This window comes from Bubalus bubalis, chromosome 11 (genome assembly GCF_019923935.1).
Source record: "Bubalus bubalis isolate 160015118507 breed Murrah chromosome 11, NDDB_SH_1, whole genome shotgun sequence".
Lineage (NCBI taxonomy): Eukaryota > Metazoa > Chordata > Mammalia > Artiodactyla > Bovidae > Bubalus > Bubalus bubalis.
The window spans coordinates 99,309,231-99,322,958 of NC_059167.1; the positions used below are offsets into that span (position 1 = coordinate 99,309,231).

General features: G+C 40.3%; 1 protein-coding gene across 3 annotated transcripts in view; it reads right to left on the minus strand.

Moving 5' to 3' along the window:
* The window catches only part of KCNN2 (potassium calcium-activated channel subfamily N member 2), a 583,536-nt gene that overhangs the window by 40,995 nt on the left and 528,813 nt on the right, over positions 1 to 13,728 (minus strand). For all 3 annotated transcript variants that reach the window (XM_044925506.2, XM_044925504.2, XM_044925505.2), the window contains one exon: positions 1,487 to 1,628. In XM_044925506.2, coding sequence (XP_044781441.1) covers positions 1,487 to 1,628 — 142 coding nt within the window. The remainder of the gene's footprint in view (positions 1 to 1,486; positions 1,629 to 13,728) is intronic.

Below are 13,728 nucleotides of genomic sequence, written 5' to 3' on the forward strand. Positions count from 1 at the left end.
GAAAGATGGACAGCCCCATGTAAATCAATTAAATTAGAACATACCCTTACACCATACACAAAAATCAACACAGAATCATTTAAAGACCTAAATAGATGACACGACACCATAAAACTCCTAGAAGAGGACATAGGCACATGTTCTCTGACACAAATCATACCAGTTTTCTTAGGGCAGTCTCTCAAGGCAGTAGAAATAAAAACAAAAACAAATGGGACCTAGTCAAACTTATAAGCTTTTGCAGAACAAAGGAAACCATAGACAGAATGAAAAGATAACCTACAGCATGGAAGAAAATATTTGCAAACAATGCCACCAACAAGGGATTAATTTCCCAAAGTATACAAACAGCTCGTACAACTCAACAACAACAAAAAACAACCCAGTTCAAAAATGGGCACAAGAGCTAAATAGACATTTCTCCAAAGACATACAGATGGCCATTGGATACAGGAAAAGATGCTCAACATTACTAATTGTTAGAGAAATGCAAATCAAAACCACAATGAGGTAATCGCCTCATACCATTCAGAACGGCCATCATTGAAAAGTCTACAAATGACAAGTGCTGGAGAGTGTGTGAGGAAAAGGGAGCCCTCCTACACTATTGGTGGGAGTGTAAATTGGTGCAGCCACCGTGGAAAACAATACAGAGACTCCTCAAAAAACTAAAACTAGAATTACCATATGATCCGGCAATCCCACTCTTGGGCATATATCCAGATGAAACTATAACTCAGAAAGAAACACACACCCTTTGTTCATATGAGCACTATTCACAATAGCTGAGACATGAAAACAACCTAAGTGCCCACTGACAGATGAATGGATCAAGAAGATGTGGGATATATACCTGATGAAATACTACTCAGCCATTAAAAAGAATGAAATAATGCCATTTGCAGCAACATGGATGAAACTAGAGATTATCATATTAAGTCAGAAAGAGAAAGAGAAGTACCATAGGGCATCACTTATATGTGGAATCTAAATAAGACACAAATGAACCGATCTATGAAACAGAAACATGGACATAGAGAACAGGCTTGTGGTGGCCAAGGGGGAAGGGTTTGGGAGAGGGGTGGAGAGGGAGGCTGGGGTTAGAAGATGTGAGCTTATATAGAGTGGATAAACAACAAGGTCCTACTGCACAGCACAGGGAACTATATTCAATATCCTATGATAAACCATAATGGAAAAGAATATTAAAAAAGAATATATATATATATACACACACACACACGTATAACTGAATCACTTTGCTATACAGCAGTAATTAACAACACTGCAAAACAACTATATTTCATTCAAATTAAAAAAGGATGAAAACTGTTGATGTTCTCTTCCAGTAGAAAATTGACTTATGTATGCTGCCATTCTGCTGTTGGGAAATAAAATATTTTACTATGACTTTACACATAGATGGAATGGACTAAGTGTCTTCGTGAGTATTCATAAAAGAGACGGACAGTGAAAAGACACTTACCATAATCCCAGTGAGCAAACAGACTCCCTTCCCACAATATGTGTTAGGCACCATGTCACCATAACCGATGGAGAGAAAAGTTATTGATATCAGCCACATTGCTCCAAGGAAGTTGCTAGTCACATCCTGTTGATCATGGTACCTGAAAAATAGCAAACAAAGCCAGTCCTTTATAATTAGTCTAGAGGAGGGCCACCAAGGGCAGTTTGACTCAATCCAGTGAATTTACTAAGTAGCTTCCACAAAATGCTCTATTTAGAGGTTTTCACAGCTCACTATTATAAGTAAAATTGGGGTTCTACCTAAGCAATGTGAAAGACATCAGGATTTCTTCAACTTTAAAAATAATTTGAAAGGGAAGCTGCAAAATATGAAAATAGCTTTTATCACTGGTGTTAGTTGACTAATGCACATTTATCTCTGAGTCCTGTTCTTTGCTCACAAAAATGTCCTCCTTCCTTGATGTTCACTGATGTGCCCAAAGTGTAGGACGATGTGCGGGTGCCAAATCTCCTTCCTCGCCTCTGTATCAGGAGAAGCCGTGGTGTCCCCTTTGCTATCTGATTCCCTAGTGGGCCAATGGTGACCCTTCAAAATCAGTTCAGTCAGGAGCCTCTTCTGTTTTTCTCCCAGCCCCTCCCGGGGGCTCCTCCCACAGGACTAGACTGTACTTGTCCTGTACTAGTCATCCTCCTTGAAGGTGGGAAAAATATCTTCGATTGCACAGTCCACACCCAGAACTAGAGCTTAATGTAAGTCATTGCCCCATGAGTTACACACACAGCATTTGTATTCAAAAGGAGAGATATGTAGTTTATCCTGGTTATCCTAGAAGGCGTCAGGTTTTTCTAACGAGGAGGAAGGTTTTTATATCAGAAAGAGATATTATACAATGTTTTTCTTGAATTACCGGTGTTAAACAGTAACCCGGGCCCCTCGTGGGGCACTACTGTTCTTCACGCATACAAGCGTGAGGCCATGCCAGTTGTCACCCGGGAGGAACTTGCCCTGGATGTGTGCTCTGCACAGTCGCGGGCAGGATGGCCCTCACCCAGGGTTGCAGTCATGGGCATTCTGTACTCTTCACTCTGCTTGTGTTAAGGACCACCCTTTCTTCCCAGCTCCCAGAGCCCACTAGGAACAGCTTGCCCTTCCTTGTTTCTTGGTCTCTGAAGCATGCTGATAACCCCCAAGCTGGCATTCACTCAGTTCTGCCTTTCAGCTCAACCATCTGTGTCGTCAGAGCTGTGGAGACAAGAAGCCTCCCTGTGACCTGAGCCCCAGGATTGATCCCATTCACAACCTACATTGCGCCATTACAACCTCTGAGATTTCTTTTTTCTGTACTTTATCTCATGCCAAGGCTTCTGCCATAACCCAAAGTGCAGAAAAGTTAGAGAGTATAAGCTTTCCCCTGTAGTGCTGTCCCTTTGACAGTGGAGACAGTGGGTCTTATCTCTGTCTTCGGACACAGAATGGCCCATGCTTATCACTTTTACACTCTTTTGTTTGCTTCCAAACAAGAGAGAAGCTAAGAAATGGTATTTCGTGTTACACTGGCCAGGAAAGAGAAAGCCCTGGCTGGAGTGAGTAGAAACCCAGAGCAAGGAGGCGTGATGGCATTACCGTATCTTCTGAAAGGGCAGGTATGCAGCAGCCAGCCCTGCTGAGCAGCATGCTGAGAGTCTCTGGTGGCAGGAGAACAGCAGCCTCACCACTCAGCTCCAGGAAACGGCCATCGTGACTCAGAGGCAGAGTCCCCTCTTCCTAGGATGGCTGAGTGGAGAGGCTGTCTCTGCCAAAAGGGAGGTCAAGATGTAGTCCTCATATTAGACAGATAGATAGACAGATAGATACACATGCTCAGTCATGCTTGACACTGTGCGACCTTATGGACTGTAGTCCACCAGACTCCTCTGTCCACGGGATTTCTCAGGCAAGAATACTGGAGTGGGTTGCCATTTCCTTTTCTAGCGGATCTTCCCCAACCAGGGATCGGACCCATGTCTCCTGCATCTCCTGCACGGCAGGCAGATTCTTTACCTTTTGAGCCACCAGGAAGCCTTAGTCCTCGTATTACTCAATCACTAAAAAACAAATGAAATAATGCCATTTGCAGTGACCTGGGTGGGCCTAGAGATGGTCATACTAAGTAAAGTAAGTCTGACAGAGAAAGACAAATATCATATGATATTGCTTATAGGTGGGATCTAAAAAAAAAATGAAACAAATGCACTTATTTACAAAACAGAAACAGACACAAAAAACAAACTCATGGTTATGAAAGAGGAGGGGAGGGGAGGGGCAATTTAGGAGTTTGGGATTAACAGATACATACTACCATAAATAACACTGATAAATAATAAGGCCTACCATAAATAGCATTGATAAAGAACATACATAGTAGAGAACTATAATAATCTATAACGGGAAAGAATCTGAAAAAAAAAAACATAGGTATGTATAACTGAATCACTTTGGTATACACTTGAAACCAATACAACATTGTAAGTCAACTATACTTCAATTTTTTTTTTTTAAAGATGTATTCCTAACTTTCAAGGAAGATAGATGAGTGCGCTTCCTCTGAGAACCTCTGATAAATAACACGCACATAAAAGCAGAGTGATGTGACACGTGTGAGCTCAGCTACGCGTGGGCTAGCAGGTTCTGTGGGCTGCTCGGGGAGGCTGTGATGCCTGTGTGATGGGGGTGCCATGGGAGAATGTGGTTTCTATTTCAAAAAGAACCCTCAGAAGCACGCTATGGATTATAATCCACTCACAATATTGAGGCTCTCTATGAACAGTCCTCATCAAGCAATTGCCTGAAACAGAGAATATATTACCTTGGCATGAGTGTGGGCTACACAGGAGAGGGGAGGCAAAAGCTTCATGTCCTATTCAATTTTCAGCTGTGACACAAAGTTCCTTCCTAACAAAGCACAATTTACATAAAGATCCGATACGTTTAGGAGCTGATGGCCCTGACTCCTTGATGCAGATGAAATATTTGCTGAGGCCTCACTATGTGTTCAGCACTGAACTTGCATTTTCTCTATTTACAATCTTTGGCTGAGACAACTATGGTCTTTACCCATTATCAACAGTGTTCTCAGTCGCTAGCCATGAAGAAAACATGACCACGTCTGAGTGATATCCTCAAGTTATCCTCATCATGAGTGACTAGCACATACCTGCCTCCTTGCCAGGCACATGCTGTTCCTCTGGTAGAGCAACTACAAAGAGGAAGTTTGAGATTTTGTACTATAAACAAAGGTCTTTAAGGGGCCTTCACTGCTGGGGTGCACAGGTCAGTCTCCTCAGCTTGGGCAAAGGTGTGAAAATCTTTGTCATCTGTTCTTCCTGAAGCGCTTTGATTTGGTTTTCAAAGTATAGAGCACTTAATGACTTTGAAAGTTACAATGAAAGTTAGTTGCCTACATTTAATAAATACACACGTCTAAAATATACAAATTTCTCCCATCCTTATTCAATTCTTCACCATCCTCAAGTATTATGCCATTATATCATTTAATCAGTATTAGTTATATGCTGGGCTGCAGTCCATGGGGTCACGAAGAGTTGGACACGACTGAGCGACTTCACTTTCATTTTTCACTTTCATGCATTGGAGAAGGAAATGGCAGCCCACTCCGGTGTTCTTGCCTGAGAATCCCAGGGACCGGGGGACCTTGTGGGCTGCCGTCTATGGGGTTGCACAGAGTCGGACACGACTGAAGCAACTTAGCAGCAGCAGCAGTTATATGCTACGCAAGTCTATTGGGTCAGACACTGTATTGCTATATGAAGGGTCTAATTAGAAACAGACAACTTTCTAGGAGTTGGCATTTAAATGGCTTGGGGTTCAATGGTAAATTACCTTTTTTTTTTCTTATTAACTAATTAACATGCCTGAAAGATAACTTAGAATGGAAAAAGAATATTTCATACTAATGTTTAAGTAACATTTCAGACACACTTATGACTAGTCAACATGAGGAAGGTAAGTAGGGACCACATTAGCTACTATTAGAACAATCAAAGTTTCTTTCTTGGAAACTCAGAAACAAATATTAAGACTTATCAACAGGATGACATTGCTTAGAACACTTCCAGGTTTTGAATAAATGCAGAGTGACACCATTGTGAATGATTAATATACACAATTTAAAAAGTTAAATATTTTCAAAATATTTCCTACAGTTTTTCACTTCAAAAACTTACTTAGATAATTCCAACCTTCTCCACAAGGAGAACTATTCTGGGAAAGACCTGAAAAAATAATTCATGGGGCAAATTTCAAATTCTAATCAATATGAATGCTTGTTTAATTAAGACATATTAAAGAAGATTAAAATTAGTGTAAGGAATTTCTGATGATCTCAAACTTTTAAAATAAGGGCTCTAGGGTTTACAGAAAGGACTTCGTGAACTGTTTTACAGAACTGCATACTGCAAAGACTTAAAGCTTGTGGGATCAGCTTTAAGGTTTTAAAAGAAGAAAATGTTTATTTTCGTAGTTTCCATTCATTTCTTCATTCACTCTTGGCTGTGGATCTATCACTATTTTTGAAATCACAAATATGACAGTTTTCCATTAGATTTGCTTAAGTTCACCAGGGTGATCTTTCCAAGGGCATTACTGAATTTTTCCCTCTGAATGAGATGGTCTCTACACAGAACTCCTGCCCCCCCTACAGCACCTTTCCATAAGCAACAGGAGCTCTGGCTATAGTAAGGGCGGGCAGTTAAGCCATCCCCTCCCCAGCTCTTTCTCTACAGGTACACTTCCTTCTGCCTAACAAAACCCTCCCCTACCTTCCTAGCCCTGATTTGTACTTTGAGAATCTGGTCATAATTCCTCTTTTCCAGGTTCCACATAGTAATTTTAGCACGGTACTCTGGGTTGGACCACAGAGTACTGTGTCCATTCTCTGTATACCAGGAGCCTCTTACAGGTATCTCTCATGCCATCAATGTCAACATGGCCCAGTAGGCATATAACATATGCTCAGCTTAATAAACAGGCACCAAGAATCTAAATTATAAAGAATTTGAGGACAAAGATTATGCTTTACTCATTGTTTTATCTTTACTTAAAAGAATATAGCAGGAAATTGGTATTTACGGAATTAACAAATATGACAATATGAAACATTTTTTCTCAAACTGACTTGTCCTTAGCTACATGTTAGGCCTTCAGGATCACATATATAGAGATACGAAAAGGGGATAGAAATGAGTCTTTCCCTTCAATCAGTATGAATCGGACTTATCAGTTATGTTCCAAGATCTGTATGCAACTTATAAGTTACTTTTACACATGTAAAAAATAATTCAACAATGGAGATTTACAGCTTATAAACTATGTTCATTAACCCTTTTCTATTAAACATACTATTAATACTATGGAATGTAAAAATACCTTAATTGTCAGCTCTAACCTCAAATGTCAGCCTCAGTTAAATGGTGAAAAGTATTACAGAGATTTACATTCATGTGATCAACCTGCCATCAATTCTTTCTCCTGAATCCACCATTCTCTCCTGAAATAACACTAAAATGATAGTAGAGCAATTGAAAAAGATATAAACCCATAAGAACAAAAGGAAGAGAGAAATCAGAGAATAAAAATTATCATATTTTAACGCAAACACAAGTACATGGGGAATTCTGCTTCCAGCTAAGATGGAACAACAAAGGACTGAATTTACACTGCTTCCTAAAACAACTACAAACCAGAAAAAATATTTGAAACAATAGTTACCACAACATAATTTAGTAACAAAGAACAATGACTCCTGTGAGGTGGTAAACAACTGAAGTGAGTCGTAAAAGTGCCCCAGCTTCACGCCTCAGGAAAGGCTTCAGAATGTCACTCAGGGATGGAGATCAGTGGAGCCCAGACGTCTTCCCAAATTGAGGACAGAACTGGGAATACACAGAGACCATGAGTTTACAGGGCCAAGAACCAGAGAGGAAACATTTGCACAGAGACAGATCCAGAGAACTGTAGAGAGGTCTCCTTGATTATTCAGCCAACTACTTACTGATCAGTATGTGCAGATAAAACTGTAAGGTTTGAGAAGTGAAAATACTGTATGTAAGGTGGTACAGTATCACTTGAAGGTAGACTGTAGTAAGTGACAGAATATCAGGTGAAGATAAGACTATGGTAATTTAGTTATAGTATACCTAAGTGTATAGGTATGCTATAAATCCTAAAAGAATAATTAAAAATAATATATCAAAGAGTAATGAGTTATAGCCTAGTAAAAGATATAAGATAGAATGAAAAAAAGATAAGCAATCCAAAATGAGGCAGAAATGGAAAAAAGGAGCAAAGAACAGATGGGATGAATAGAAAACAAGTAGCCAGAGGACATATTTACCCAAGCATATCTGTAACCACATTAAATATAAATGGCCTAAATACTCACAATTTAAAGGCATAGCTTATTATACAATCCATGGAAAGTTTACAACTTGGAAAAACCATGCAATGAGTGGGTAAAGTCCAAAGTTGAAAACAGGAGAAATTATGATGTCTGAGTATATGGAATAATAGATGCCCAGGTGCCTGCCCCTGCATGGTACTGCCAGACAGCTAACAGGAGACAGAGTTTTGTTCTCTGAGGAAAGACTGGAGATTCTGAGCCAGGGCCCAGCTAAGGTCAGGAAAGATGTTTGGATCTGAAAACATGGTGATTAAATTCAAGTTTCGAAGCTGAACAACATTCCTAACTTCCTTTCTTCACTCCCCGCTTTTGACCCTATATTAGAACTCACTAATACAGAGAAAGGATGTTTCTCTCTGGAGAAACAGAACTGTTTCAGTGAAAAGACTTTCATTACAGGAAGGGTTTTCTAATAAAAAATGCAGCTTTTTGCTTATATACCCCACAGAGAATTTCACCAGCTCCCTCCTCATGCAAAGCTTCCAATTTCCAGTCTGGAACATGAAAGAATAACAAATGATCAGTACACATTTGAAGTATTCTTTCTATAAAAATATACAGCCAAAAAAAATGGGAGGGGAAAAGGAAGGAAATAAGGGAAAAGGAAGAAATAAGAAGAATCTAGAGATAATGTAGAGTGACAGGGTGTGGGATTCCTGCACTTTCTGCACTACATCATGAAAGAGCTAAAGGAAAATATGCAATCTATAAAAAGGAACAGGATGCTACAAAGGAATGCAACTAAAGAATAAAAAAAGAGGAACTTTTAAAAAACCTTAAGATTATAATAAAAAATAATCATAATACAATTAGAATATAAACTGGTAGAAATCTTCCAGGCAGTAGGACAAAAAGAGAAGGGAAGGGAAAAAAGAGAACAAAAAAGATGTATTTTCAGAGAACATAGAGGGTCTAATAACTAACTTTTCAGAAGGAGAATAGAGAAGTGGAAGGAAAGATAAGGGAATTTAAAAAAATTTCTTTGACTTTCCAGGAAAACTGGAAGGTAGGCATCTCTAAAGAAAAGGTCTACTTAGTATCTGCATCAGTCAGTCAGTTCAGATCAGTTCAGTCGCTCAGTCATGTCCGACTCTTTGCGACCCCATGAATCGCAGCACGCCAGGCCTCCCTGTCCATCACCAACTCCCTGAGTTCACTCAAACTCATGTCCATCAAATTGGCAATGCCATCCAGCCATCTCATCCTCTGTCATCCCCTTCTCCTCCTGTCCCCAATCCCTCCCAGCATCAAGGTCTTTCCCAAAGAGTCAACTCTTCGCATGAGGTGGCCAAAGTATTGGAGTTTCAGCTTCAGCATCAGTCCTTCCAATGAACACCCAGGACTGATCTCCTTTAGGATGGACTGGTTGGATCTCCTTGCAGTCCAAGGGACTCATAGAGAATAACAAAAGACCTATGCAGAGAGGGATCATCCTAGATTTTTAATACTAGGAATAGAGAGAACTTCGAAAGTTACAGAGGGGAAAAAGAGATCACAGATAAACCTTAAAAATGGTTGCCTCACAAACACCAACATGTGGATCAATGGGACAGCACTGACAGCCCAAAAATAAACCCACACACCTATGGACAATTAACCTTTAATAGAGGAGGCAAGAATACACAATGGAGAAAAAATGGTCTCTTCAAATCTCTAGAAAAGTTGGACAGCCTCATGTAAATCACTGAAGTTAGAACACACCCTCACCCTAGACACAAACACAAACTCAGAATGACTTAAAGACATGACACCATTCAACTCCTGGGAGAGAATAGAGGCGAAACATTCTCTGACATAAATCATACCCATGTTTTCTTAGGTCAGTCTCCCAAGGCACTAGAAATTAAAATAAATAAATAAATAAACAAAGGGGACCTAATCAAACTTATAAGCTTCTGTACAACAAGGGAAAACATAAACAAAACAAAAAGACAACCTACAGACTAGGAGAAAGTATGTACAAATGACATGACCAAGAAGGGCTTACTTTCCAAAATATACAAACAACTTATATGACTCAACAGCCCCCCCCAAAAAAAAAAAAATCAAACAACCTAATCCAAAAATGTGCAGAAGACCTAAATAGACATTTCTCCAAAGAAGACATACAGATGGCTAGTAGGCACATGGAAAGATGCTCACCATCACTAACTATTAGAGAAATGCAAATCAAAACTAAAATGATATACCACCTCACACTGGTTATAATGGCCATCATTAAAGTCTACAAATCATAAATGCTGGACAGGCTGTGCAGAAATGGGAACCCTCCTATCGTACTGGTGGGAATGTAAATTGGTACAGCCATTATGGAAAACAGTATGGAGGTTCTTCAAAAAAGTAAAAATATAGTTGCCATATAAGCCAGCAATCCAAGTCCTGGACATATACCCACACAAAGCTATAATTTAAAAAGGTACATGTACCCTTATGGTCATAGCAGCTTTATTTACAATAGCTAAGACATGGAAACAACCTAAATGTCTTTTGAAGATGAACGGATAAACAAGATGTGGTCCATGTATAGCACAAGGAATGATATTCAACATCCTGTAATAAACCAAAATGGAAATGAATGTGAAAAAAAAAGGATATGGCAGGGATTCCCTGGTGGCTCAGATGGTAAAGAGTTCAGCTGCAATGCGGGAGACCCAGGTTCGATCCCTGGGTTGGGAAGATCCCCTGGAGAAGGGAATGGCAACCACTCCAGTATTCTTGCCTGGAGAATCACATGGACAGAGGAGCCTCCAAAGTAGAAAATATGAAGTATATAAATATGTATAACTGAGTCACTCTGCTGTACAGCAGAAACACAGCAAATAAACTATATTTCAATAAAATTTAAAAATATATAAATGGTTACCTCTGCTGCTGCTGCTGCTGCTGCTGCTGCATCGCTTCAGTCGTGTCCAACTCTGTGCGACCCCAGAGACAGCAGCCCACCAGGCTCCCCGTCCCTGGGATTCTCCAGGTAAGAACATTGGAGTGGGTTGCCATTTCCTTCTCCAATGCATGAAAGTGAAAAGTGAAAGTGAAGTTGCTCAGTCGTGTCCGACTCTTAGCGACCTCATGGACTGCAGCCTACCAGGTTCCTCCGTCCATGGGATTTTCCAGGCAAGAGTACTGGAGTGGGTTGCCATTGCCTTCTCCCTCTAACATTATTTAATTGTATTAACATGTGTGTGTGGTGGGGGGGTGTTGGGGGGAGGGAGGCAGTCTATCTTCCCAGAGGGGAAGGATGGAGAATCTGGGAGAATGAACTAAACAGGAGTGTTTAGTTCATTTAGTTCTCTCTGCTCTGCCTGCCCATGGAGGAGGCATATTTAATTCTCTATGTGATAAGCTTCCAGGGCCAGGGGTGATCCCCTTCAGAATATAGATGTGCACCTATGACTCCATCTAACTCAGTGCTGAGTTGTCGGAACACTGGGCAGCCCACTGGGATATGGGTCAAGCGATGGTGTCCAGATCTACTTCATGCCCACAATGAAGCTGATATTGTGATGCCTGCCAGTTGAAGACCCAGATTTTAAAGGTCCAAACCCTTGACTAAAATCCTTTCTGAGTAAGGGTGCTCTAAAGTGAAAACACTTTAGTTATATGTATAAAACTACTCGACTTACAGAAATACCCCCAGGTCAGAGAATTTGAACTGGCCCAATGGATGTGACCTGCTCCTCATCCCTTCCTCATACTCCTACTTTCTCCCCTATCACTGAGTCATGAAAACAGACATGATTTTAGGACCTTGGGGATTCCAGGATAGACCTCCTTCAGTACAATAAGTATCCAGAGCCACGCAGTAGATACAGGCCATACAATGTTACCTGTCAAGCCTAACTTTCATCTGGGCATAAGGCAGATTCAATTTTGATTAACTGTGTAATTCTTTAAAACATCAAAATCAGTTTTCTACTTTGAATTTATTTTGCTCCTAAATGGCACCCCCACTCCAGTATTCTTGCCTGGAGAATCCCATGGACAGAGGAGCCTGGTGGGCTACAGTCCATGGAGTTGCAGAGTCAGACACGATTGAGTGACTCACACTTGAACCTTGTACATTTGGAATTCTTTCCTCTCCTGTTAATTTAGAAAAGTCAAAAAGCTAAACATTTCTCTCTTCTTCTCTCCTTTCCCCTACTTTTCCCCTCCCTTTCCCTTTCCTCTGTGTCTATGTGTATCTGTGTCTATGTGTGTGTGTGAGGGAAAGAAAGAAAGAATTTCATTCACGATACAGACCACAGAAGACTGGTCTTTGAGTACAGAGCCTCACTGGGTATGTCAGCCTAAGAGCACGAGTTTCCTCTGAGATAAAGGTCAAAGTCCCTGAAGGAAAAGAGGGGCTAATAGAACATCCATTGATTTTCAAATTTGAAGAATTACATTCCTTACATTTCCCTGAAAAGATGATAAAATGTTTTATTGTCTTACTCTCTATTATTCATGTAGGTATTTTCATTTGTTTGAATAAGTGAGTTCAGAAATGACTCATTTGTCAATAAGCTAACAATCTTAGTTCTTATACATATATAACTATTTGACAATTATCTATGTTAAAAACTTACAGGAATACAATATTACCTCAACATACCCTAAACAGACCTGAAAATACTTATCAGCATTCAGGCTGTTTTTGATAAAAAGGGCTCATGAAATATGCCCAGCCCTAGGAAAGAACTTCCAGGTTAGAGAGTCATAGAAATTAAGAAATTAAAGGTTCCTAAAAATGAATGTGCAGAAAGACCCCAGGGCATAAGTGTCCATCATGAGAGATCTCCCTGAAGGGAAATACTCAGGCAAGGCTAACCTAGAAGACTTAAGAAGAAGTCAGTTGCTTGCACCTATATGTATTAATATAAGCACTTGAATACAGTTCAGGCTTATGAAAGCGTGTAGTTCTGGCAATTTAAATGCCACAGAGCATGATCATACCTAATGTGATTTTCTAAAATGTGAAAAACTTTTGGTCAAATTCCAAATAAAACAAATGACAATTTTCTCTCAATTCACACACTAATAACATTATTTAAAAAATAAGTGTATGTTACAAATGAGCACAAAAATTATGTTACATTTTAAATGGATATAGGTCTAATCTAAGAAAATTATAAATAGGCTTTTAGTACGTAGAATGTCCAACAAGTCAGTCTAATGTCAAATCGGATACAGAACAATTTTTTGTTGGGTAGGAATGTCCCATACAAACCCAATACAGAGTATCTGTGGTCCCACTCAATAACAGAAAAAATAAACCCTTCTCCAAAATGGCCCTGGGGAGCAGAACCACCCGCAGTGAGAACCACTGGTCCAGAGTTTCAGGAAGGTCAGCTGGGTCTCTGCGATAGCCATCAGAAAATCTGGAGCTAGCTTCATTTCCACACATCTGGAGAGCATCGAAACCAGACAACCATGGAATTTGGCACAAATTATACTCTTAGGCCCCAGCTACTTCCCAGGCAATCATAAAAATACCAAGTTTCAGAGCAATGTTATAATCGTGGCTTGCGTTTCCACCAAGGTTCTTTTCCCTTCTTGTTTACAAACTTCCCGACCAACCAGTAGTTCTTTTCATTTTTCTGGGCGACCTCCATTCCTTCTGCACCTGTGATGTGCCCAGCATCCTCCACGCACTGTGAGCTCCTCTAAGGGGCAGGTAGGCGCCTGCAGACGGCCATGGAACCACACTTGGTCAGGCCCAAGACTTCTTACCCCCAGATCAAACCTTCCCTTACCAAAACCATGGAATACAGTTCCTGTCTGACACACCCCAGGCCCTGCTGAT